This window comes from Melanaphis sacchari, unplaced genomic scaffold (genome assembly GCF_002803265.2).
Source record: "Melanaphis sacchari strain LSU unplaced genomic scaffold, SCAv2.0 Contig25_pilon_pilon, whole genome shotgun sequence".
Taxonomy (NCBI): Eukaryota; Metazoa; Arthropoda; class Insecta; order Hemiptera; family Aphididae; genus Melanaphis; species Melanaphis sacchari.
Genome location: NW_020271133.1, coordinates 325,931 through 353,857, shown reverse-complemented (window position 1 = coordinate 353,857; position 27,927 = coordinate 325,931). Strand labels below are relative to the sequence as shown.

The 27,927-nt window shown below is 25.1% G+C and overlaps 2 protein-coding genes across 4 annotated transcripts in view; one reads left to right on the top strand and one right to left on the bottom strand.

Moving 5' to 3' along the window:
- Window positions 1-14,164: 14,164 nt before the first annotated feature.
- LOC112595169 (DTW domain-containing protein 1) lies at window positions 14,165-17,453 on the bottom strand. Its single transcript, XM_025340280.1, has 5 exons — window positions 17,163-17,453; window positions 16,954-17,094; window positions 16,097-16,161; window positions 14,938-15,059; window positions 14,165-14,852 (listed from the first exon to the last, which is right to left on the bottom strand). Exons 1-5 carry the CDS (start codon window positions 17,325-17,327, stop codon window positions 14,596-14,598), a joined length of 750 nt encoding a protein of 249 aa, XP_025196065.1. The 5' UTR covers window positions 17,328-17,453; the 3' UTR covers window positions 14,165-14,595.
- Window positions 17,454-17,572: 119 nt separating this feature from the next.
- LOC112595183 (piezo-type mechanosensitive ion channel component-like) overlaps window positions 17,573-27,927 on the top strand; it is a 37,791-nt gene continuing 27,436 nt past the window's right edge. For all 3 annotated transcript variants that reach the window (XM_025340302.1, XM_025340305.1, XM_025340304.1), the window contains exons 1-7: window positions 17,573-17,992; window positions 18,374-18,442; window positions 25,896-25,991; window positions 26,070-26,192; window positions 26,279-26,527; window positions 26,597-26,843; window positions 27,352-27,508. In XM_025340302.1, coding sequence (XP_025196087.1) covers window positions 18,379-18,442; window positions 25,896-25,991; window positions 26,070-26,192; window positions 26,279-26,527; window positions 26,597-26,843; window positions 27,352-27,508 — 936 coding nt within the window. In that variant the 5' untranslated portion in view covers window positions 17,573-17,992; window positions 18,374-18,378. The remainder of the gene's footprint in view (window positions 17,993-18,373; window positions 18,443-25,895; window positions 25,992-26,069; window positions 26,193-26,278; window positions 26,528-26,596; window positions 26,844-27,351; window positions 27,509-27,927) is intronic.

Here is a 27,927-nt window from a genome sequence, read left to right as displayed (position 1 = left end):
ACTCGTCATTACATTGATGCCTTATCGTGTTCTGACTCTCGATCATTAGACCGTTTTTTGTGTCCGATGTTTAAAATAATTAAGAGATATATGATATTTTTGTCATTTTATATAAATCTGCAGTTTTATTCTTCATCACAATGATTAATTATTCCTGAAAAATTAATCACTTGAATACCTATAACCTAGACTCACGTAAACAAAAAATCCCACGTGATAATTTGTAGTGTATTATCGATTATAGGTCTGTAATATTTTAATCTCAATATCCACCAATAATATTTTATTCGATCTATAAATTAGCATACAAGTAATAGTTACCTGCAATAAATTCACTTCAAATTTTGTGAGACAATTAGCTGGTAGCTGTGTTAGTGTTATTTATAACCATTGCTTTAATAATCATCATAGTCACTAATTTAGCCACAGTTTTATTACATATATTTTGTTTTTTTTTTTATTCCCAATCGAATTTAACTCAATGTGTATGAATTATATTGACTCTCAAATTTCGCTCTGCAGACACACTATTTTACTATATGGTTTTAAATAATAACCATTCAAGAACCTATAATTATTTGTTTCGAGATTATCCAATAATTTTTTAAATATTTGAATATATATTTAATTGTAGTATTGTATATGCTATTTGACTTATGATTGTAATAAGTTTTTTGTACTTGCTTAGCTAATTCACACTTAACATTTGTAAAGTAAGTATTGCCTTTCATAAATATTAAAATTAAATAGAAACTATAATATATTTTGATATAATTGAACCCCAACGATTTCAAATTATAAGTCTATGATGCATTATTCGGTCTAAATGCAAACCTACTATAGCATAGTCTTCGTCAGATCAAATAGACATCCCTTTTTAATTTCAATGGTTAGTAGCTAGTGAAAGTTAATATTTTTTTTTCTAATATACCATCTACCACTGCTTACTCTTTTTAAAATATTAATATTAATGAGTGATGAATATAGCAAATCTACTATTTCATATATACACCATAAATATATAACCGATAATTTATACAATGTATTTTCAACAAGGTGTGTGAATCCTGTAATCGTAATTCACTGGGGAAAATGTAAACTTATCCACAGCGTTTTTTAAGTAAAATTTGATAACTATACATGTACACTCTAATATAATTTTAAAATCATTAAATTACGAAAGATAACATGACTCACAATAGTCACAACCTACCACCGTTTAACAAAATTATTTTTACACGGCGTTACGGATATGCAATTTCACACCACCTTCGTTTATCTATTTTTCAATACCCATACTCATCTCAATATCTCATGAAGTCATATAATTTCCAAAATACAGTGAAAACTTTTTATAACGAAACTTTTTACAACGAAAAACTCTATATATCGTAAACATTTTATAATAATGGTTGGTTTGCTTTAAAATCCATTAGTCAATTCATTCTCCAAAGCGTGTTAGTCATTCTTAATAACGAAACAATATTTTATGTTTAATAATATAATTTACAAGTTATCGTATTATAAATAAAAAAATAGAACAATTGAGAGAAAAGATGATATACCACTGAATGAGTGGATTACTCTGTTCAATACTCCACTAACTTTTATTCCCGAGGATCTACAAAACTGTGTATTAATAAACGAGAACCTGATTACAACAATATCGTTAACAGATGAAGAAATCCTTAGTGCAGTGACAAAAGACGAGGAGCAGTAAAAGAAAAGAAGATGAAAAGGAAGAACAACATGATGAAGTCATATACCAAGTATTTAACAAGCACTTGATGCAGCTAAATTATAAGAAAAATACTTATTGTTTCGTGAAGATGATCCAAAGCTATCCCAAAACATGGGACAAATTCATATACAAATATAAAAAAAATATTGGCAGAGTAAACAAGTTCAAACAATGATAACAGACTATTTTAAATAATTTTATACAACATAATACGTATAACAATTTAATATAATTTAGTAGAATAATAAATATTTTTAATTAACTACTCATGTAAGATAAAAATAATAATTTGTATGATAAATATACATAGATATACATACCTTTATACATAAATAATTAAAATTTTGTTTTTTTTCAAATTCTATCTACATATTACGAAAACTCTCTATAACGAAAAAAATCTCTTTGTCTCTTCAGATTCGTTATGAAGAATTTTCAGTGTACATCAAAATTAAGTATATCAAAATGTTGGTCAAGTATTATACGAGTAATATCATAGAACACATCTGTAATAACACAAAAATAAGAGAAATTAAAATTAAAAAGCAAAAATTTATTAAAAATTAAAATAAATGGGTATTATGCTATGACGATGATGTGGCCGGACTGACACAAGGGACACAAGCCTTGTATGTAAGTCCGGTACTAATAAATATTGAATGTACTTGTTCTTGCGTTATTACCTTCCTCTAGTTCTTCGGAGGGTTCTCGAGATCGTGATTCGAGAATATGATCAAATACACCGTATGTAAATTAAATAGTAAAATATTTCGTACTGACAATAAGTATGTAGGGCATGCACCTTACCTGGTTCGCCGCGGTGTATACCTGTAGTACGATCCTCAGAGAAAGATGTAAGATAATGCAAGTTGCGATATGATTTAAGGAAAACTTAAATTTAAATAAGAAAAACAACACTGATTTTATCTTAGAAAAAGAAAGAAGTCCAGCTGTCGCTCGCAGTCTTGAGTTGTGGGGTGTGTGATGGGTCTTGGGAAGAGCTCCTGCTCGTTTGTCTGATGCGCCTGCACTGCAATTTTGTCGGTGCTCATGCACTCGATAGTTTGGCTGGTGCTCATGCACTCGATGGTTTGGCTAGTGCTCATGCACTGACTAGAGAAGACGACGTGATCAAGACAGCCAGGGTCCCCGATGACAGAGAGCCTCATTGGACCATCCCTTGTCTTTGGCGGCACACGAAAATAGGTCAAACGCTTTGTGCCATATGGTCGCAATAGCGTTTGGGTTCCCACGTGACCAAACAATGTAGATCGTCTCTCTCGTCAGTGGTCAATAGGGATAATAGGTTTTTATTGAAGGCTATCTGCGTGCGACAACTTGACCGTTACTTTATTTAACGAAATGATAAAATATACAATAAATTATGATGTGTGAGCATATCATTACACATCTGAAGTATTTATCACGACCAATAACTAAGAGCAATTTCAGAGCACCATATTACGGACATCATATCCAAATCGGCGATATGCCAAATATCGCATCTCCTTTTGAAACAGGTTATACGTCGAAATGGACGAAATGAAAATATCAACATGTACTATGAAAATTTTAAGGACCTTGTTTGAGTGTAATATTCACAACGATTCCACTACAGCTGTATATAACGTTTAAAAAATAGTTTATCGAACAATATTATGATAATATATCAAATCAACTCCATATATTCGTCACGATCTAATAAAGTAACAATAGTTAAAAAATAAATTTGACTCAACACCATGTGCGCGTTGTAACGCCACTCGCGGTGTGATGCGTAAGGTAGAAAAAAGTTGATCGCAGATCGTCAAAACACGAATTTCGTAATTTTTTCAAAACCGATCCTTTTAATTCCGCTCTGGCATTCTAACTATAATAGTGCATCTATCACGTCATGTGTGTATTTAGAGTACCTACGTCTCGTCATAATCAGCCCCCCCCCCCCCCCGTGGAAGCGTGGGGTATAACCGAGAGACGTGCGCGCGCGATCAGGAGGATTAGGCCCGCTGCTGCTACTGTTACTGTTGCTGCTGCTGCAGAGTTTAAGTACGGCAGTAAAGAGTGACGGTACGACCGTTGGTACACGTCGTCGTCGTCGACAGACACACGTGTACCGGCGGCTGCTGCTACTGCTGTGGCGACCGCGGGGCGATTTGCCTGGCCGGCGTCGTCCTCGTCCTTATCCTTCACCGTCAGGACACCAACCCCCGACAATTTCATTAAACGTTTTCCACTCCCACACGTCAGGCGGTCATGTCATGACGTCGGGACACCCGCGCGGCCGGTCCGGGTCGAGGGTGGGCTGAAGCACGGCTATACCGCGAAAATCACGCCCCGGCGACGACGGCGGTGGCATCGGCACAACACACGCGCGCGTCCCAAGCGTGCACCGTACACGCGCGTGTGCCCCTCCGAGCCACTCGACGACGACTAGCCGAAAAAACCGCATATTAATAAAAAAAAAAAAAAAAGTCCGTTATTGAATAATAATAATAATAAAAAAATATGCTACGGGCGAGTAATAAAAAGTAAAAAGGGAGAAATCGCGTATATTTTATTTATACGTATATATATAAACACATTTTTTTTTCGCCCCATGAGCGTTGCCGCCGATGACCTCCTCTATATAATAATATACAATAATACGTGTCAAAACAGAGTCGACTGCTATAATATTATATATAGAGTCCTCGACCGAAATCCAATAATAACGGCGAGGACGAGGACGGCGACGACGCGGTTCGCATAATGTATATATTATTATTGCGTTTATTTCGGGCCAACACCTTTCGCAACACGCCCCTCTCTAGTTCGTGGCATATCCAATGTATGTACATGACATTTTCGCTATATATGTCTGTTTATGTTATGTGTGTGTGTGTGTGTGTGTGGAAACTATTCTGTGGTACCAGATCTATGAATGGAATTGGAGTCTAGACGTAAAATATTTATTTTTAAATTTGTTTTTATTGAAATACCAACATAAATTATTGTAATTCAATCGTTAACACGAATTTATGAGACTAGATATTGATTACGGAATGTAGTACTACATGATTTCATGTTCATGTTCATGGTATTTTATGAATTGTATTGAATTGCATTTAAACTATTATGAGAACATATCATAAGAAACCAATGAATGGAGGTAGCGAAGATGAATATCAATATGGAAGATTAGGTAGTTAGGCAGTTTTCATTATAGTTTGGTTTGAGTGATTAAAGCCTACTATCGAAACAATCAATAAACAAATTAGCCATACCAAAGTTTTTCAGGGTTCCTAAATAAAATTAACAAATAAATGCGAAGGCCGTTCAATTGTCATAACAAGATACGATATAAAGATATAGTCGCTGACATATTTTACAAAATGTTGGAAAATGTGCCAACTAAGATCATTCATCAAATTTCTCATACCACTATTAATTTAACTCATAGTTTTCAGTGTTAAAGTATTAAAACATAAGCATTTATATTAGCCGTATGATACTAAACAGTAAATACTAATTACTGAATAATGAATAAGTAAGGACGAAATTATTAAACATTCAATAACAGACGATGAGTAATAAGTAAGTACTTCTTACAACTATTAACTAATATGCCACTATATCTGATTCTGCTAATGGTGTCAATAACGAATTTATTGAAAACAGTTTTAATATTTTTATCGTTATTTTTCTCGCACTTCGATATCGCAACAATATAATAAAATACAACGATTGGTTATTATTATTTAAAATAACTAACAACTTAGCCTGCTTATAATATATCATAACAAACTACAGAGACAAAATAAAATTATATAAATTGTAGAAATTACATAAAACAAAATATTTTAAAAATTATAGGTACTAATAAATAATAAGCTCGCTACATAATTCTATGATAATTTATAATCATCTAACATTAAAATTGTTCTTAAAAACTATAATTCCATCTGAAATTCTTCAGAAATTTACAATAGGATCCGAAGCGAAATGGTTCAGTTCATTGCTTTCTAATCAATTATAATAGGATTTATATAGTTATATATTATAATTAATATTCATAATAAAAATACGATTTTTTATCAATTAACTAATAAACTAGATGGTTACTTTTTGAACACTACTGTGCGTGTTTTGTCGACGACATGATATATGCATAAGTACAAGTACATTGTACCTACATAATTTATGCACTATAATTTAATATTATTCTAAAATTAAAAATTTAAAAATACGAGTACATTCTTTATATTAATTTTTAATGGATATTCGTCGGGCATTGCGTGACAACTAAAACAGTAAAAATAAATAACTCTGACGGCCGTCATCGCCTTATAACACTCGACCGTAGGATGGTAAAATATTTTTATATTAATATTATTTTTGAAACGACAAACAGTATAAGCTTAGCCCGTGCAGATGACCCACTGTGGCGACAATCCGTTCTGCATGACAATAATGCACTGTAAAAAATATATAAAAATTCGAACTAAAACTTAAAACACTTCTGACCATCTATGTCCTGGGTAATCGCAAGTTTAAAAATAAAATTGTATTGCTGTGGTACATGGCAGTATGTCATCGAGTAAAATATTTGAAACGTTATGATGTGTGTAAAGTACAGATTTAATAACAAAAATTATCACCCTCGCACTAACCGCATAATCAAATTAGCTTGTAGTAAATACATTTATATGGTTTGTAAATGATATTTTAGAGTACTGAGTAAAATTAATTTTTAACACCTCGTATTTAAACTAGAAAAACAAAATAATTAGGCATTTCACTATAGTCACAATGTCACATTATAATTCATAGTGACTCTGAAAATCTTACTGAAAAAGTTGCCCACATCGTTTACGCGTAAAATCTAAAAATGAAGTACCTAGTGTTATTCGCGTTAGTGTAAAACAATATATTGTAAGTATTTTTTGTTCTATGAAATATGTATGTGTCAATTTATGATTCATTCAAATAACGGACTTCTTGAGTCTCCCTTACCCTGGCAAACTATACATCATTTCACACGTCGGACAATAAACCGTACTAACGATGATTTATACATTGGGAGTGCACATTATTACACACTGGGTATATTTTGCATCGTTATACTGGGCGGAAAGGGGAAAAAAAGATAGGAGAAAGATCAATGTCGTCATCGCCACCTTATACAGTCGATTAAACAGTATAGCTGGACCGATGTGACCATAACATAAAATATTCTGCATTTTTTAGCGTCTCCAAGATGATTTTCAATAGTTTATTACAGTTTTCTTTTTTTATGTTTATTTGAATAACGTTCCGGAAAAAAAAATAGAATTAGATTTAACGATTATATTTATCATTAATAAATCGTAAAATATGTAGGTTCAATTGCAGAGTAATGAAATTATAAAATTACCTATTTTCTTTTATATAATTGAACTAGGTATAATTTGTAACATAGGCATTAGTAGGTTCTTATTGAGTCGCGTAAATTACGTACTACTAATCACTATTTCATGAATATTATAATATTAGTAGGTTAATAATAATTATTATTAATAAGCAAAAAAATTGAATTTACCTGTTTCGTTTTCTATACAATAGCATTATTATATTTTTATAAATCTATAAAAACAATCTATTTTTATCCTAATCTGTATTAATTTAATTTTTCATTAAATGCGTTGTTTTAAATGTAGTTTTCCTATTTTAAAGCGACCTACTAATAATAAATTACCTACAATTACACAAAACATCTATTCTTAAATGTTTTTCAAATAATTTTGTAAAAATAAATAATTATGCATGCTATTATTATGTATTTATTAATTAAATATTCATAAAATAATATCTGAATAAATAATTGCAATTGATGACTAAAGTTTTATCAACGATAGCTGATACATATAATATGTTTAGATTTACATCTAAATAAAATAATAGATAATACTATTCTTCTATATAAGTCTTAGACTCTTGACATTCTTTTTATTATGTATTATGAAACATTTTCAACAGCGTCATTTTAAAATTGAAATGATAACTCATAAATGATGTAAAGAATAAAAACCAAAGACAATCGTATAAATATATAAAATTCATATCAATATGTTTTAATTAAATCCACTAAATCACAGTCAATGCAACGATAATGCAATGTTGCTTATAATATAACAATATAACATAGGAAACGCTTTTGGTGAGTGTTGGGTGTGCACCATCGTGCGTTTGGGTTAGTTTCTTTTCACTTCGCCCCTGTTTCCGGTTGTTTGGTCTCACCGGTTATTCCTGCACGATAAACGCCAAAAATATTTTTTTTATTTTAATGGATTCCGAATTTTATTAGGTTTTTTCTCCTTTTTCATATTTTTTTGTTCCACAATAATTCTTCACGACATTGTATTAGGTACATAGCCAAAATTAACCCACAAGATACATGACGTACGCATAGTATAAAATATAAATATTCAAATAGATTATACCGATCATAATACAGTAATCTGAGGCAAGAGTACATTCGGTATAAAATCTCAACATTGAAACAATTTAATTTTATTATTCTTTTACATTTGATCACTCTTTTATAGTTAACAATCAAAACATTTTCTATCTTATTCATAGTTTTTCAATCACTTAACATTCACACTTCACTGGATTAGAATTGATTAAAAAATGAAGTAAATGACTTTCTATGACTAATGGTGACTGAAAAAATGATATCTAATCTTTAATAACATAAAATACTGGAAAAAATGAATACCCATGGACTATATACTTATAGAAAATAAATTATACCAACATTTGTTTTTAAATCTTGAAATTAATAAATATTTATTAAATCAGTGATATAGTCACTTTAAAACTTGGAATGTTCAAGAAAATACTATAAAAATATTCAAACAAAAATATTCAGAAATAATTTTTCAAAGTTGACAAGCAATAAGCACCCTTCTGTTTTGAAACCTCATAAACAAAATGACATCATAAGTCGTCGAAAATGAAACAAAATCAATAAAATAATATCTAATACACCTATGGTCTTATCGCCGAGCAACATTAGATAAATATTAAGAGTTTCATACTTATACAATGTTATGGAATATAAATACTTATGCAATATTTCAAATGAAATAATATTGTTTTATTAAAATAATCATGTTTACATGATACAGCATATCTGTTAGCTAACAATTATATAATGTTATTTATTTATTTAAAAATATACTGATATACTATTGAGCATTTTTAAATCACGATAATTTAATAACTGTAGGTAATTTATATCTACTTACATTTTTTAATAATTTAAAATGTATAAATTTTAATAACATTTGTATAATTATAAATGAGATTCTAATAAAAAATAACCAAAATTACTTATTTTTTTAATTAAAAATAAAATAAGTTGATAATTTATAACTCAAATTAATACTAATGAACTTAAAGACTCCTATGATACTTATGATACTGATATAGTGATATAGTATATTATAATGTAAACTACCAGGCGCATGGCCAAGAATTTTTTATGGAAGGAGATTATTTTAATTTAATATTTAAATATAACTTGGAGAAGGAAGCTGTATCGCACATTCATCATGGAATAATACGGTCTTACTAATAAATTATAAAAATATATTTTTAAATTTTAAATAAAACATATTACTGTATGTCTTAATAATATAAAATATAATAATAATAATAATAATAATTTAATCAGTACTCTTTCTTTCCAAATATTCTTATATAATAGGGTTACAACGTCGTTTATGGATAACATTTCTATTAGTGTTTGTTAATTACATAGGTGTTGGTATTTTGTAAAAACCTAAATCACTTTTTGACTTTTGACATATCTGCATACAAATATATAATATATTTTTGGATTATATACTTTTATCGTCGAGGAGGTAGTGTTTTAAACTTTTAACACTTAAAACACCCAACTCTGGCTATTTTCCTGTAAACTACAATAATTTAAACGGATCTCGTTATCTATTATTATTAAGTAATTTGATTAAATGTGTGTACTTGTGTATAGTCATGTATTAGTATGAAATCGCCTATCAGAAGTATAATAAACAATAAAAAATAAAAAAAATTTAGTTACCAATCGACATCTATAAGAAAGTATTTTAAAAGATAATTCTACTAATTACTACTCATGTTCATGAAATTATAATATACACAAATTACTTATATATTGTTTTTATTGCCTACATGGGCATGATCTCTCCATAAGTATGTATATATATATATAACCAGAACTCAGAAGTTATTAATGAAATTGCGATAAAAGAATAATACAAAATATTCTCATTTTACTATACAAGTATAGGCACAGCTTAACAAATCAATATTGTTGATAATGATTATTTTGAAGAAAGTTTTTCGTATGTTTATGTTCTCGGAATCCTGTAGAGACATAATCATATTGAATTACAAAATAATGTAATTTTTTAACGATAAAAATCAAACTTAAAATGCTTGGACAATTATAGTAGAACAATTATTTATTCGTACAATGGGTAAATTATATAAATACAATTTGTTCGTTGCTCCCCGTGACCCAGTTGAAAGATTGTTTCCTTTTGTCAAATTCGTTGAAATATCGTATAAAGTTGTATCCCCTAGCAGTGTATAATTCTCAGTATTTTTAAAAATAATAAGGGGGGAAAAAACAAAAATAATTAAGATCTAAACCGGAAAATTTAATATATAACTAGTTTTCGATTTTGTTTTTTAATTAAAAACAAAAACTAATAACTGTTAATATTTGCAATTTTCACCAAACTTATATTTTATTAACATTTTAAATACGTGATCAAAATTAAAAAAATATTTTATCTCTTTTTGAGCTATTTATAGACATTTAAAATTTTGATTAAGTTTTTTTAATAAATAAATGTTACTTTAATAGCCATTTAAAAATAATAAAAATACATAGGGATTTTTTTTAAGCATTTGAAGTTTAAATGTTGACCAAATTCGTCAAATTCACAAAAATCTGTAGGTAAGTTATTTTATTGTAAAAAATATATGAAATGTTAAATTTTTATACCTTAGAGTTTAGACTTAAAGATTTAATACAAGATTTTTCGTAGATACCTTACCAACCAACCTTACCTTTCATTGATATTTTTCAATAAACATAAAAAACATAAAATTTAAATTTGAACAAAATTAAATACTTAAACGAAGATTAAAAAAAATAATAATAATCATACGAATTTAGTTATTTTGTTATAAATTAAGAACATTATTATTGGGCACCTACTTGAAACAACTAACGTACAGATATAGTGTTATATTTTCAAATACAATACTTTCTAAAAAAATGAATTCAAACTAACGTATTACGATTACCTACTTTTAGTAAAATAAATTATTCTGATATAATAGTAGAAATATACCATAGAATATATTTACTTAAAGTTATGTAGGCTGGCCGCCTTTACTCGGTATCTGTTTTATTACGCAATCATTTGAATCATTTACTACTAAATTAAAATTTAACACATTGGTAGGTACATGATATTATATAACAACGGTTTACTTATTAAATGACGTAATATATTCGCAGTACACTATAAAAAAAAAATAGATGTACGTGCCACTGTAGGTATACCTATTACAGAAAGATTATATCTATACTATCCCCCTTTTTTCTATAGAATCAAAACGGACATTGGACAGGTTATCTATACTTATTTTTTCCCAAATGTAATATTGAATATTAATTATTCATTAAAATATTTTGAATGTCAATTTTTAATAAATTCGAGACTGAAAGCATTAATAATCGGTTTGGTGTGTTGCGTTCGTGTTACTGGCACTTAAAAATATTAACAATTGACTATCGACGAGAAGTAAGTACTTATAACTAGTTTAAGTAATAAGTACTAACAAAATGTTCATCAAAACTATGCCTCGCTACTTTTAAATGATAATAATTAATTATAAAGAACAGCGATGAAAACAACAAGTTTGGGAATCACTGTTATAGGTATAATAGGTAAAGTAGGAAGCCACGAATACTAGAAAAAGGACGCCGGATTGCATATAAAAGTGGTTAAAACAGTATTAAAAAAGTGACTAGTGATGTAATTTGTATATGTTGAGTAGAAGAAATGTATCTATTATCTATTGGTTTTTTTATAATTTTTATCTAAATGGTGAAATTTATAAACAATTACTTACCATAAAATGTTTTTAACACCAAAATATTATCTTCGATCGAATTGATGTACTTATTTCCAAAAATACATGACTTCTAAACAAAGAGATAGATATGATTGTTTTTAAAAAATTTTTCGAATTTTATATAGATCCTACAAAATATGGATAAAATATACATAATAAATAATGCTCAGGTGTTATCACTTATCACGACTGGTTAATACCTATAAATATATAGATATTATATAGGTATATATTATTAATCATTATTATTATATTAGTTATTAATTATTGACTATTTAACGTGTAAGTACCTATTTAATATTTATAAATACGAGTACCTACCTATAATATAAAAAAAATGTATAATGTACCTATTATGTTGGTATTTTTTAAAAACAATTTTATTTTAAAAGTTGTATACCTACCTATTTTTGAAAATACATCAATGGTTTACACGTAAAAACTACATCACTCTGGCCGACTAAGTCCGAGGTCCTTTTTCTAGTGTTTACGATAGTAAGTTAATATTGACTATAATATGTTTTATAAATTGTTCATGATTGGTTAGTATTGATTATGGTTGTTACTTGTGTCTAACAACCTTTTTTAACATTTTATCTGAAAAAATCTACATGGGATCCCTAAAAAACAAATTAAGTAAATAGTTGTTTCTGACATAATAAAATATTAGGTTCCTATATCTAGATATCTACCTCAAAAGTGTTTATTGTTACTAAATTAGCTATCAGCTTGTTAATCCATTGTTGCGTGCGCACTTCCAGCAACCAAGTTTAGGTGTTTTAAATGAATATATACAACAGTTTAAACTTTATAAATAAGTATATTTTTAGTAAAACTAAAGTACATGTAGAATTAGTACTATAGCGGCTGAGTGATTGAAGGTGCTTGAGTCTTAATGGCTATATGTTATATGGTAATATTGCTGATCTCTGGGCTCCCTTTTATATGAAAAAGCTTCTTGTTATTGTAATCCATAACCTCGCATTTTGTATTTATTCTTAGAATTGTTGTGATACTTGTTTTTAGTAAAAACAATCTCCAGGATGCAAATTTGATCCTGATTGCAAACATGTGCCAAAGCAATGTGTTGTTGCATATGAGTGACCTCAATAATGCATTTCACTCGACCTCAGCACGCGCAATGCACTATTTGCGATGTTTATTATGATGTTCATAACAACATTTCATAGCCTTCAACACCATTATCGTTCTTCAATATACTCCAAGACGTGTCTATTGTAAAAATATATTAGAATATATTATTTTATGGTAATAGTTTAAAAAAATAATAACATGATTGATGAATAAACTGATTGCCTTGTATAGGTAATTGTTGATTATTTAACAAATTTACAGAAAATGTATAAGTTGTTATAAATTATATATAGGTACCTAAATTATCCTCTTCAGTTTTCTTATCGTAAAACATAAGTTATACAAGATTAAATTATTTATTTAATATATATATATATATATTATATTACATAATCCAAGAGATATCAGCCCACTTCAGTATAATCATAAAGAATCATATAGATCAGAGATAGGCAGCTTAAAATTACTAGAGAACCAATTTAAAAAATATTATAATCTAGCAGGCCAGAGCAGCAAAAATAAAAGTTATTCAAAATATTAACATTAAATAATTAGTATTTATTTTGTTTATAATGTGAAGAATTTTTAACTTTAAAATGGTATAATGTGATTTGAAAATAGAGCACGGGCCATACAAAAAAGGCTTGCAGGCAGCCAATTACCTGTCCCTGATATAAATTAGCCAAGAAAAAAAGATTACCTAAACTAAATTATGTAAAATGAAACATTTTATGTCAATTTTTTGTCGTTTTAACTTTTAACCTCTGTTATTTATACACATAATATAATTGGGCTATTAGTTACAGCATAGGTATTGTATATCAAAATCTTAAGTCCTTAGATAGTATTAATTTAGTTCATAATACAGAACTAAAAATAAATTGTGTTAAAAAAAAAGTATAAAAAACAACCATTATATGAATAAAAAATTCTAACGCACATCCAATTAACAAAAAAAATAAAAATAGTAATACAATTTTGAAAGTTTTCAGTTGTAACTAAGATTTACAAATTTTACAATATTAAAATTGAAAGAAAACTTAGTTTTAAATGATAAATTTTACACAAAAATGTTTAATTTTTTTAAATTTGTAAAAGAACTTTATAAATAAATAATAATTAACATTTAAATTATCTAGCAATATCAATCCTCTAATTACAATATTAAATGTGTTCTTATCTTTTGTTAGTTGAACAAACATAAATTTAATACTAAGATATCAACAAGAATCATTGAAAGCTGTAAGCAATTTGTTTATTCATTTAAACAAATTATGTATTTAACTCATGTCTCAAAATGAATCATATCACACCAACTATTAATAAAATAGTTATGGACAAGTAGTCTGGCTAAAATTAACATTCATACATCAACGGCTAATAGTGTCGAGTGGTCGTGCCAAACATATCTATACCACTTTTCTTATAATTTGGAAATTCTGATGAAAGAATCTAACAATATGTGATATAGGTATTTAGTTAATAAAGCACTAATTATAGTAACGCCTTTTCAATATTAAAATAGGTAAAAAAATTTATTTTACAAACAAATAAATAAATTTTATCATATAATAACAATTTCATACATTCATTGGTCTTCTGTATGATTTAAGCTTATCATGTTCATATAGTTGGTGAATTTTTTCATACATAAATCTAAAGAAAAATAACATATTATCATAATTTTTGAGTGGCTCGTTTGTTTTGACATCTGCTTCTGTGAATTCAACAAGTAATTGATGAATAGCTTCAATAGTGGCTAAGAACCACCTAGGGCTGCCTTTTTGATGTCTCCAAAATTGAGATAATCTTATTTGTAGCTTTATACATGGAAGTCCTAAAAATAAAAAACATAATAAATAAGTATTCATAGTATTATATAATAATAAGAATACTAAATAACTAAAATGAAAGTATCAAACCTGATATAATTGGATCTTTCAGAATTCCATTACTTTGATTCCACGTACTATCAATAAATAATGCATGTGTAATTAATTTACTAGCAGTCTTGTTTTTATTATACTCTGCACTATCTTCTTGTCTGTACAAATAAATATTATATCAAAGAATTAATTTAATTTAAAAATATTACCTAAGAGAATTATTATTAGCATTATTTTTATTATTTTACAATGATACTAGTAATGTATTATATTTTGCAATTTAAATGTTCTCATATTTTACTATAGAGTAGGTAAAGACATGCAAATGTAACATACAATTAACCCACACAACTTCTCCAAAATTACAGATCTAATTAATTATTTTACTTTCTTAATAAGTCATCTTAGAATTATAATAAGTATAGTTATCAAGGTGCTCATTACAATCATCACTCATTGATAAATTGATAATATATAATTGGCGAGACAAATAAATAAGTAACAAAATTCCATGAATCTCATCTATGTCTAAAAAAATTACTTATATAATCCAACTAAAAATAAGTTATTTTAGAGATTAATTAATAAACCAAAAACTAACAACCAATCACTGAAGTGCTATTAATGGGTATTTCTCATCGTGTAAATATGTACCATTTATTTTTTTATTGTATATAGTGTGAAGATTATTAAGTCTAAATAATAATAAAAAAACTTAACACCTTTTACATTTGGATAGAATATAAAGAATGTTCCAGAAGACTGACGCTCGTATGCTGATTGTTATGCCTTACAGGTGTTATGCTTTAGCCATAAACTTTAAAAAATTAAATTATACTATATATTTGTATTTTGTTATCAGAAAGATTTTTAAAAAAATTTATATAGATATTTTTACTTGATTTTAGTTTAAATCATTAGTTTTTGTTTAATATCTTATTTTCATGTTTAAATTATATGTTTGCAATAATTTCTAGTATATCTGTGATGGAATTACTTCAACACTATGTTTAACGATAATACCACGAAAGCTAAGCTGATCATAAATTTTCTATCTATTAGTAAAATGTATAAAATTAAAAAGATTATTAATTTTAATGATATTAAATAATTTAAACTTCTACAATTAAACATGGTTAACATAAAATTCAAAACAAATAGTGTATAACAATGTAAAAATATATAATTTAAATACTTTTTTTTGGAAGAATAGAAGTCTTGTAAGGTCACAGCAGATTTTCCTGGATAAACAAGGATTACCTGAAATAATAATAAGAAAAAAAATGACAGGATTATTAAAATATTAAAATGTTTTATACACATGTTTTTGTGAGAACATTAAAATCTTCCTTAGAAGATACTTTTACGGGAACAGAAATATTTTCATTACTTATCTATAGGAAAAACTCTAAACATAGAACACTCTAAATGATTTTTAGAGTAATTATTATCTAATTATATTTTATTACAATGAGCATTCTACACGTTATATCATTTGTTCAATATATTATTTTATTTTTTATTGAATTTTTCCCTTCTAAATAGTGGAAAAAATTTTGATGACCAAGAGTGTCTGGTACTTAAAAGTTTCACTGTATTTAGAATAGTTCAAGTAATTTGTTAATATTCATTTTTAAAGAAATTTAAATCAGTAAAATCAAATGCACATTGGTAGGTAGGTAGTAGATATTTGTGCATTGTTATGCATTGACAATTATTATCATAAAACAATGACAATGGGTAAGTTACTATACATGAAAATTAAACCAATTTAAAAAATGAACACTCTGAAAGTCTGTTCTTCAACAGAGATATTAAGTAGAACATAATTTATATATCTAAGTTATTAATATTGATCGAATAAGTACCATAATAATGAACGAATAAGTCATTAAACACATTAAAAATTGTAAATTGATATTGTCGCAAGACAATAAAATTAGATATGATTAATGTTTTTAGTTTACATATCATACATAGATACCAGATGATAAAACATTGTATAAATATTGTGATAAATTATACTATGATTAAAATGTTGACGAAAATTACCTTGTCGTCTTCAGTGTATCTGGGCATGTCAGGATAAATATAAATAGTGACATCGTTTGGCGCTAAAAGAGCAGCATGTATCGCAGTGCTTTTGCCTGCTATCTCTCGGCTGTGTTTTATGATGTCGATTTTAAACGGCAACTATAAAAAATAAATTTGGCGATAAATATTTTACCGTTTGCACAATTACGGTAATGCTCCTGAGCTACCTCAAGCATTGGGATTTTAATATTTTCTACATCAGCATTTAAAGTGTAACATGTGTAACAAAAATATTTCCTGGACTTCGAGCACTTGCGGCACGGTTGCCGTTCGTTTATGTTGAACAATGCTTGCCAGTCGTCGGAGATCTCCAAGCCTTCGAACGGATTCATCTTCGCGATACTATAATATTAACTATGGTGGTTTACGTGTACCGTCATGAACGTTTTAAATTTTAATCGTGTATCACACATTATACATATTATTATCACTATAAGGCATACAGCTTAACAGTTAGTATGAAGAGAAAAATTACATAATAAATAATATTATTATTATTATTATTATTGTGACATTATCAATTACAGACTGGTCGTGACTCGTGATAACAAATTATCAATATTGTGATTTACAAAATTCTAAGTAGTAATTTGATTTTAAAATCAAATTTTTACACGAACTGTATAAATTTGTTATTTTTGCAAACCATTTCTATCCATACGAATTTCAGAACGAAATCCGTAAAAAAAAAATGATATCCCTAGTGTTTGTTTTCAGTTACGAAACATTAATCACGGGCGTTGCACGTTTTTAGTAGCCGGGCAAACAGCACTTTGGGCACGTCTGTCCAAAACGTCAATAATAACGTTGATAACAAACGAGTTCCCTGACTGCGGTTTGAACTTTATATAATTAAAAATCCATACTTTAGTCTTATATTTTGCTCCGTTAGCTTTTATGGTAATTAAACTTACAATGGACGATGGTGGACGTTTGGATATAATATATTATTTGAATTAACACGTTCAATCACTAAAAATTATTTTAACACCAGCAGGTATGTAAATATAAATTGCATAACAAGTGAAATGTCGTGTTTTGATTTATTTTCGATAGGTAAATAAGTTGTTTGGTAATTGTTTTATTATATCATTAATACTAAAAAAAATGATAAAAGCACAATAAAAATGTACTCATACCTTTATTGTGTGTATTAGTTTTACATTTTACACAGCCTGCAGACAATCATTGAACAACTTTTTCAATGTAAATTATTTCGAAGATTACATTTATTTCATCATTAATTTATAGCATTTGGCTGGATTCCAAAAAGATAACTATTCAGCATAGCATTAATATTTCAATATATTTTTAGTTTTTTTTTGTCTTCTGAGTGTTCAACTATCCTTACATGTCTTTGAAATTTATGATTTTACAGGAACGATGAAGAAATTTATCATATCTTTACTGCTCTTTCATATAATACTGCCATTGAGTTTACTAATATGTAAGTAATATTATATTCAGTTAAAATTATACTTATGAATCATTTAGTTTTAAATTTTTGCCTTTAGACTTTTATTAAATGTAATAAAAATTAAATTGTTGTGTATTAGTTTTTGTAATAAATATTTTTTATTACAATTATACTGTAAATACTCAATTATTTTTGATATAATTAGGTATGGCGTGGTATTTGTAAAACAACTTAAAGACAAGATTAATAAACTAACATATTTTATTCTTTGTTTATAAGTATTATGTACATAATACCATAGAATAATATGTAATAGTATTAGTAACCATATAAGTATGCATATAGCTTAGTTAATATACATTTATTTACCAATGGTTAAAGAATCAAGATAAATAATTTTTTTAGAGATTACCTATTTTTGAATAAAAAGAAACCAATTATTTCTTCTAGAAATAAGATTTATAATTAGAATCGCCTCATATTAGAACATGGTCTCTTTAATCTCATAAATTCAAAATTATTTAATAATACAGTGAAAACTGTCTTATTTTTCACCTATTTTAATAGAATAAATGTTAAGGTCTTTGCAAAATTATTTAAACCTGTTCATGGACTTTCTCTATTACAAATTTGGACAGTAATATTTTTATCCAATGACATGTTAACAATCAATATCAGTTTAAACTCAATTATAAGCATTTAAGTCTAAAATTAATTAGTACATACAATTACGCCTACGGATAATATATTATGTTCAATCTATTTTATTTTAACCATAAACAAACATCACATACGTACAAGCACTTATAATTAGGTACATAGGGCGTTCTTTTTAAAAATATTAAGTTTTTTTCTTTTTAATTGTGTAATCGTGTAGATGTACATATTATATGTAATTCTTATACATTTCAATTCTATATTTTCATTACAAATGTGCTCATAAATTTTACAATTAAAATTATTCATAAAAAATACTATTAATAGTGCCTTGAGTGTCCTTAATAGATAGGATTTACTGTATAAATCCAATGCAGTCTAACAACTAATTCTATATTATTTATTTTATGAGAATTATTTTTTTTCAACAATCTATATCAGATACCTAATATTATTTACAAAATATATTTGGTTCAAATTTGTTTTATATTAGTAGTTAAGAAGTAATCCTTAATCATCAGTAGAGGTAGGATTTGTGTTCTTTTAAAACCTTTAAAGTATGATATTTTTATCAATTTCATGTCATTAAAAATAGACAATATATTCTCTTAATATTATTTTTAAACATCAGATACATGATACATGATATTTTATGTCCTTCAAAATGTAAAATATTTTATTAATATTCTGTAAAAATAAAAATAAATTATTAAATTTTTTCAGTTTAAATTAATTTAATTAATGAGTTTCATAACAATTTTAATATATTTATTATTAATTTATTTATTTTTTTTTTTTTACAATAACATTCAATTCTTGCATAAATAGTACATACAAAATAGTATGTAGGTAATATAATTATTAAGTAATTATTTTTTTTCAAAAAGATATTTATAATAATAAAAATATTGTTTTTTATTTTCAAATATTCTATGAAATTCTATGAAATATTGAATATTTTCTATCCTCTACATCATGCTTTTTTATACAAAATAAAATTATTTTTATGAATTCTGTGTTTCATGAATCATAATTATATCTTACTTCTATATATTTAAATATAAGCATTTAAAAAAAATTTGTAAAATCATAAATATGTGATCTCTAACCCATTAGTTTTTTATTTTACTTTCTTATTGTTACAAATATTTATTTAATTAAATGTATAATTTGGTTCATTTTAATATTTTATTAACCATGATCATATTAAAATAGGTACCTTATTGAATAGATATTACATATTACTAATATTTTCATGTAATAATAGGATAATATAATCAATAATTTTAAATGATGGTACTTAATTTAAAGTATTTAAACATCAACATATTAATAAGAATCTGAATGTTATAATTGTTGTAATAATCACCATATTTCAATATATCATTCATTATATCCAATAGATAAATATATAATTATTATTTATTTGACAAGTATTCTGTATTTTGTATTTCTAGTTATGATCCAACCTCTCTATGACAATACTTATAAACATACTTGGATAGTTATTAGGTATTAATTTTATAAAATTACAAAATAACATGATTTATAATATGTCATTGATGGTAATTTAAACCACAAAAAAATTAATAGCACCTAATAAAACATTAAAAACAATATATACCACATTTTGTATGTAATGAAAAAATTCTAGCTTAATCTTATCTTTGTCAATAAACGTTTAAAATCTATATATACAATATTTTTGATTAGTATTAAATTTATATCAATGAATAAGTTATTTTTACTTTAACTATAAATTTTATTTAGCTAAATTTAAATAGTAGTGTTTAATTTTTTAGAATATTAATAGGTTTAATTAAATGTTCTCTGGTATACTTACTTATTTTACACTACATTAATTATGAATAATATATTAGTAGCCTTTTGTCCTTCAGCTATCAGAACTATAATTTATTTGATCTATTTTAATTTATTTTTGAAATAATGAGTCATTTGATTAACTATGATTTATTAACTTTAAACTTGAGTTAGAAATATTTCAGTAAAAAATTAAAAATTAGCCAGTGGATTTATATATATATATAATGTTCATAATATGATATAACTATTACATTTGTATGTAATATACACATTATTAATGAGTAATGACTAATACTTTTATTCAATACTTTACATTTTTTTGGTATACTTAAAAAGTTTACAAATTGTTTTTACTTTACTTTAATTTCCTTAGTAAATAATAACAAATTGGAACCCAAATTAATTTAATTTATAAAGTATATGATAATATTTATTATAAAGATATCAGAAAAATGAAATGTTGACTCAATAAACTTATTAAAATTCTAAGAAACTTATAATAACTATTTTATATATTTAAGAATGTAATTATTATAAAAATCCTTAAATTGTTATTTTTTGAAATTGTGCAACTATATTACAACTACTAAAGTGTGGATAATAATCAGTTTAAATATAATATAGTACTTGAAATTAATAAAATATGATTAACCAAATTGTTTATATATACCTACTATAAAATATTAAACATTATATATTTATTTTATGATAATTTTTTTTTCTGTAGTTATTAATATTTATGGTTATTGTTTTAATACTGATAGTGTTATATTGTTTTTCTGTTTTGCTATTTTTTTAACTCAATATTTTAATTATATGAATACATTTAAGATGTAATATATTTATGAAAACATACTAGTTATAAAAACTTGAAACTTTTTATTATTACATTTTTTATTATTTTCTATGCACAATGAAATTTTCAAATATTTAGATAAATTTAAAAATTATATACAGTTTGTCTTTATTGTTAAAAACACTCAATAATTTTAAATAATTAATTAAAACATATAGGAAAATTTTTAAGATTCTGAAAAAAATTGTTTTTAAATCTTGAAAGTAGATTGTTAAGTCTTAGAAGATAGAACTTCAAACCAATTGAATGTGTTCTCAGTTATCTTTTCAAAGTATCACATTATTTAACTATGTACATATTAACTGATTGTCCTTAACCTTATAATGTTAAAAACTAAACCTACAAATACTCAAGAAAAATTTAAAATTCAACTTTAAAAATAATAATTAATGTTCGACTATATATCATTATTAAAATTATAGTTTTGGAAAATTATTTCTATATAAGCTTAAAAAAAACAATTAGACATAGTCTTTATCAGAGCAATATTTTAAATTCTGAATATGGTGATGAATGTGTTGATTTTGCAATAATGTGTATTTTTTATTATCTCAACGATAAATAGTTGATAAAATACTTCAGTCATTGAATTTAAAGCTGGTTTTTAACTGAAAATTGGATCTAGTTTGAACTTTAAAGTGATAAAATTAAAAGTGTGCTAGTATTTTTCAAATTAGTCTGATAAAAATTTTATGAATTATCAAAAAATTTTAAAATATAATACAATGTTCTTTATACATATACAACATATGTTTAAAAAAGATTCTACAGGAAAATAATAATTCATTTTTTATAACTGTTCAAATGTTATGATATTGAAATTCATCTGTAACACAGCTATTTCTGATTAAACAATTATTGATACCTTGTTGTGTTTTTTAAAAAAAAGTAACAGTAACATGCAATTCACACCAAGTGCTTATATTATTATTTCAATTGTTTGAAAAAATTTGAACTTTTTATAAGCATGACTTATTTATTTTTTTTTATAATTAACAATTAAAAGTTATTTGCCAGTTCAAAATTCTTAAAAAATTAATATAAGATCCCATATAAGCTGTTTTTAAATACATATAAAAATATTAAAAATATGTTGACATAACTTTTTTTTTATGCATTTATAGTTTAATTTTTTATAAAGTTCGTCAAAATCACAAAATGTTGCCATCTATTTTTAATTAGAAATACTTAAAAAATTATCTTTTTTATCTAAGTTTTGAAAATGTAATACAAGATTTCTCCTAAGTATTCATTTTGGAACAATAAAATCTAAATGATATTTAAAGAATTATATTTTATTAACATTTTAAGTTCAAAATTGAACAAATATACTTATTTAAGCAATAAATAATAATGTTAATAGATTTGTTATAATTTAAAAACATTATTTGTGAGAGTTTAAAACTTTTAGACATATAATATTATAATACATTTTACTATATAGAACAACATTTTAAATTTAGTATAAGATATTATCTATTTTTACTATGAGGCTATTTTACTGTTTTACGACATTTACAGAAAGATGTTTTTAAATTTTTAAATGTATTAGTTAATATAATATGGTAACATATATTATCATAATAATAATATAATAATTGTAAAATTTACGAAAAAAAAATTATATCAATTTACCATAATATTAAAAGTAAAATTAATAACTTTAATAGCTATGTGTATCAAAAATATGAAATATATTAAGTAATATTTAGAAATTTAACATGCTAATAATAGTGACCCACTTAATGTACAGCAGAATAGCACTCAATTGCCTACCTTTTTTTTTATTTATATTAATAAAATTGTCATTTCTTATGTTTGTAAATTTAATACAAGATTCCTTGTAAGTTTTTCTTATAAAAATTAAAAGCTTAAAAAATTACATTTGTGCAGTTTTGTTTTATAGTTGTTTGAAGTTAAAATTTTGACACAAACTTTTCAGAATCACAATTTGAAAATTATCATACACTAAATTTAAAATGCATTGTTTTAATTTTAATATTTCTAGCTTGAAAATGTAATAAGTATAATAATTCTTTTTTATATTTATCTTTTATCAATTAGAAAATATTATGAATACATTATCACTATTTTTTTTTTTATTAAAATTTAAAATTAATTTATTATAGTTATATTAGTTAATATTTAATTATATATCATGATTTTATCATAAACTATTTAAATTAATATTATACATTAATAGAAAAATATAATGCATTTAATAAAAAATTTTCTAACCCTTCACTCTCACAAAAAATTGATCAGATATATGACTTTAAAATATATTTCACAATAAATATATTTCTCTGAATTCTTTTTAAAAATTCTATCCCTCAAATTAAAATGTTGCCGTTTTTTGTGATTATGCGCATCCTCTCTAATCTTTATTTCTTATATATACCATAATATTTACCATTGAATTCAAATTAGACATTTGTATTCATTACAATGACCTACTCAATGATCAGTTGGTTCGCTCAAAAATTACTAAACAGCACAACAGGGTTTTCCAGTTTTTATTTTTATATTTTGTCAACTTTTATTTATTCAAAATCCAATTGCAAACAATTTATGTACAAATTTCTTTTATAAATGTTTCTAAATAAATACTTAATTACTAAATTCACATTATTTTTATAAATATAAATATTTTAAATGAATAGATATTGTATATAAAAAAATTACCTAGTTTCATTATTGGATTAGTTAAATTTAAACATAAATGTAACAAGATAATTTTTTAAATCACAAGTATACATATATCTTAAAATTAATTATTCCTAGTAATCCAGGGCTATAAATTAAATAATTTAATAAGTTATATAAAATGATAAAATCAAAATTTTGACTAAATATTTTTAATGAGTCTAAGTTTAAATAGTTTAAAAGTAGTACATTTGATAAATGTGATTTCTAAAAACACTGTAATTATCAAAATCTATTTTAAATTTTCCCTATGCTATTTATTTGACCTATTTAGTATAGAGACTAAAGAGTCAGTATTTTTTCTTGGCATAATCTATGTAGTACACAATATAAAGATACAACTTAATTGCCTTCACATTTTATAAATTATAATTTAAATATGAATATTAGTGACTAATTTTAAATCAAATGCAATACCCAAATTTTTAATATTTGAAACTGCAGACAGTTTTTAGTTGGAAATAGAATATGGAAAACTATGGTTTTCTTAATAATATGAAAAATTTATAAATTTACATTTTTAAAAATTTAATCCCATTTCATTTTTAAAGCATCAATTTTCATCTGCTTAATAGAATATTCTAGCAAAATTTAAAACATAATTAATATCATTATTAAAAATATTAAAAACATATATTGAGAGATGGAATCCTTGTGGTATTCCAGTAAATACATAAATAAAATACAATTAATAGTTTTTATTCTTTACTATCTGGGTTCTATATTTATAAGAAAAAATGTAAACTATGATAACAAAGGATTGTCTATATACATTGGATAGTTATTGTGATATTAAAAACTGATTTATTCTATCAAAAACTTTTTAAACTCTATAGAAATGACATCAGCTTACGAACTGTTTTTAATAGAATATAAGATATTATGGTAAAAGGTAATTAAGTTAATATTAATTGAGCATTTATAAACAAAAATAATGCTGATGATTAAAGTAGTACTTTCTGGCTATTTCTCTAAATTAAATTTGAACAGACAGTTAAACCAAATTATTTCTCTTAGAAATGATGTATAATAAATAAACTATTTATTTATTTATTCATTCTTGATTCTCCCACACCTTTATTTCAATTGTTCCACTAGTGTGCTAAATATATTGTAATCTTTCCAAGTTAATAAAATAACTTTGATAAAAACTGATTAGGTAATTTCAATGAACCAATATGAAAAAGAAAAAAAAATCTGGTATTAAACATAAAAACTATAACTATGCAATCATTTTTTTATGGTATTTGTGAAAAATTGATATACTAAATATGATTGAAAGTTAAAGTAAATTATTATTATTATTATTATTCTTTAGAATATTACTACTAAATATTCCATATTTTAATTTTGTAATTTTTTATTACAATATTTTTGTTGATATGAATTTGAGAAATTTTCTTTCAGATATGTTTTATATAAACTTATTTTCTTTTTTAGGTATCTGTTTAAAACAGAATGCATTGACCGGAATTTATCTGTTTTTACTACTCTACCTTCCTCTAATTAAAACACCTACTCCAAAAAATATAAATGGTTGGTTGTTAATTAAAACTAATTTAATCATAAAATATATTATTAAAATTTAAAATTGTATTTTATACTGTTAATTAGGAAGTTCTGGAATGTTTTTAAAAACTGTAACTTTGATAAGTTGGCTTATGATATTAATTCAGCTTTTATTTCAAATTATTCTGCTTGTGATGCATCCATACGGAAAAATTCTAGAACCAACATGTGAGTATATTTAATATTATTCACTCATAATTATAATTGATTATATGTTTAGATTATTTTATAATATTTATTTATTATTATTTAAGGCGGCGCAATAGAACGAATGTTTCGCTATATTGGTTTAATTGAGTTATCTAAACTACAACTGATTGATATATTATTCTTCTACTTACCAGAACTGATAATGGTTTGTGCATCTACTATTATACAACGCATGTTAATTAAAATTAATATTGAAGAAGACGCATCAGATACTTTTACGGAAATCACAGATCCTGAATCAAGAGCAACTACCTGGGAACAGACAAGTTCTATTTCTGTTGCTATTTCTATTGGTATATTATTTGAGACGTCTTAAGTTTATTATTTTTTTATTCCTATGGTAAACTAATGTTCAATTATAGGAAAATATCTTTGTTTGGTGATTATTTGCCTTGCTGGAGTTGTAGTACCATCAATTATTAGTGCATTTTACTACATAACATTTTTGGGAATAATGACATGGTGGTCTTGCTACCATCCTATAAGTCGTGGATTTGCCTACTTATTTCGTTTTATTTGTCTGGTTGCTTGTTTACATGTATCTATTCTTTTTGTATATCAAATGGAGTGGGCTCAAATTCTTTTACCTCCAAATTCGCCAATTGCAAGGTAATTTTTTTGAAAATATTTTGTAACATGAAATTATTGTAAACTATTATTTTATTGAGTAAAATATAAGTTTGATTTTATCTATAACAATTAGTTCTGAGTATATATCTAAAACTAGAATTTGTTAGTAAAATTAAATTGCCATTGCATAGAAGTGACTATCTTTTAAATAAAACTAATGTTAACATTTGTAAAAAATTACTATTAATGTTGATTTTTATGTACATAATGTATCTTTTATATTTTTCTCAACACTACTTCAGTATAATTATTATGTTTTTATTAAAACATGTTATTTATATTTATTTTAGATAAATTTATTTGAGTTTAAATGTTAGGTGCAGTGGTAAAATTATATAATCTCAATGGAATTTTTAAAAATATTATGAAACAAAATTGTTTTTACAGTAATTTAAATAAGTTTAAAAGCTTATTCAAATTTTTTTTTATTTATACTTATTTGAAATAAAAATAATATAATTTTTTATTCAATTATACTTTTGTCTAGATACTATGGTCTCATTGCTATCAGAGAAACAACTTGTAATGGTACTGTAATAGTCAAATTTTTGGACTTAGAATGGCCTAAGTATGCACTACCTTTAATCTTGGTTGTTACACATTATCTCTTATGGTTTGAATCTCTTCTTTTATTAAACAATCCGGTAAGTAACTATTTTTATTTATTTTAATGCTTTAATGTAATCATATAATCATACGTTTAGGCTATTCAAAATATTTTTTATCTTACATTCTAAATGAATATTACAAACAAATAAATACCCAATATTTATTTTAATGCTTTTTTTATACAAATTTTTTATTAAATATTATGTATAGATCAAGAGAAGCAAACTTTTTTCTAGTCATGTGTCAAAACTTTGCATTTAGTTTTATAAAGATTTTATGCTCTTACAAAAATTTTTCCTGGGGTTATAAGGTTTGAAAAAAAAATTCACTATATTTTTTATTACTATTGGTATATATCTCGTTAGTTTAAAACACAAGCAACATTAGCTTAATCCATAAATGTATTATTTTATTATTTTAATTTTATTGATTTCATTGATTCTCAAAAATGTAT

Coding starts and splice junctions, on each gene's coding strand:
- LOC112595169 (XM_025340280.1), bottom strand. CDS start 17,327: ATGAATCCGTTCGAAGGCTTGGAGATCTCCGACGACTGGCAAGCATTG. Junction 17,095..17,162: donor TTAAAATCCCAATGCTTGAG/GTAGCTCAGGAG, acceptor TATTTTTTATAG/TTGCCGTTTAAAATCGACAT. Junction 16,162..16,953: donor GATACACTGAAGACGACAAG/GTAATTTTCGTC, acceptor TTATTATTTCAG/GTAATCCTTGTTTATCCAGG.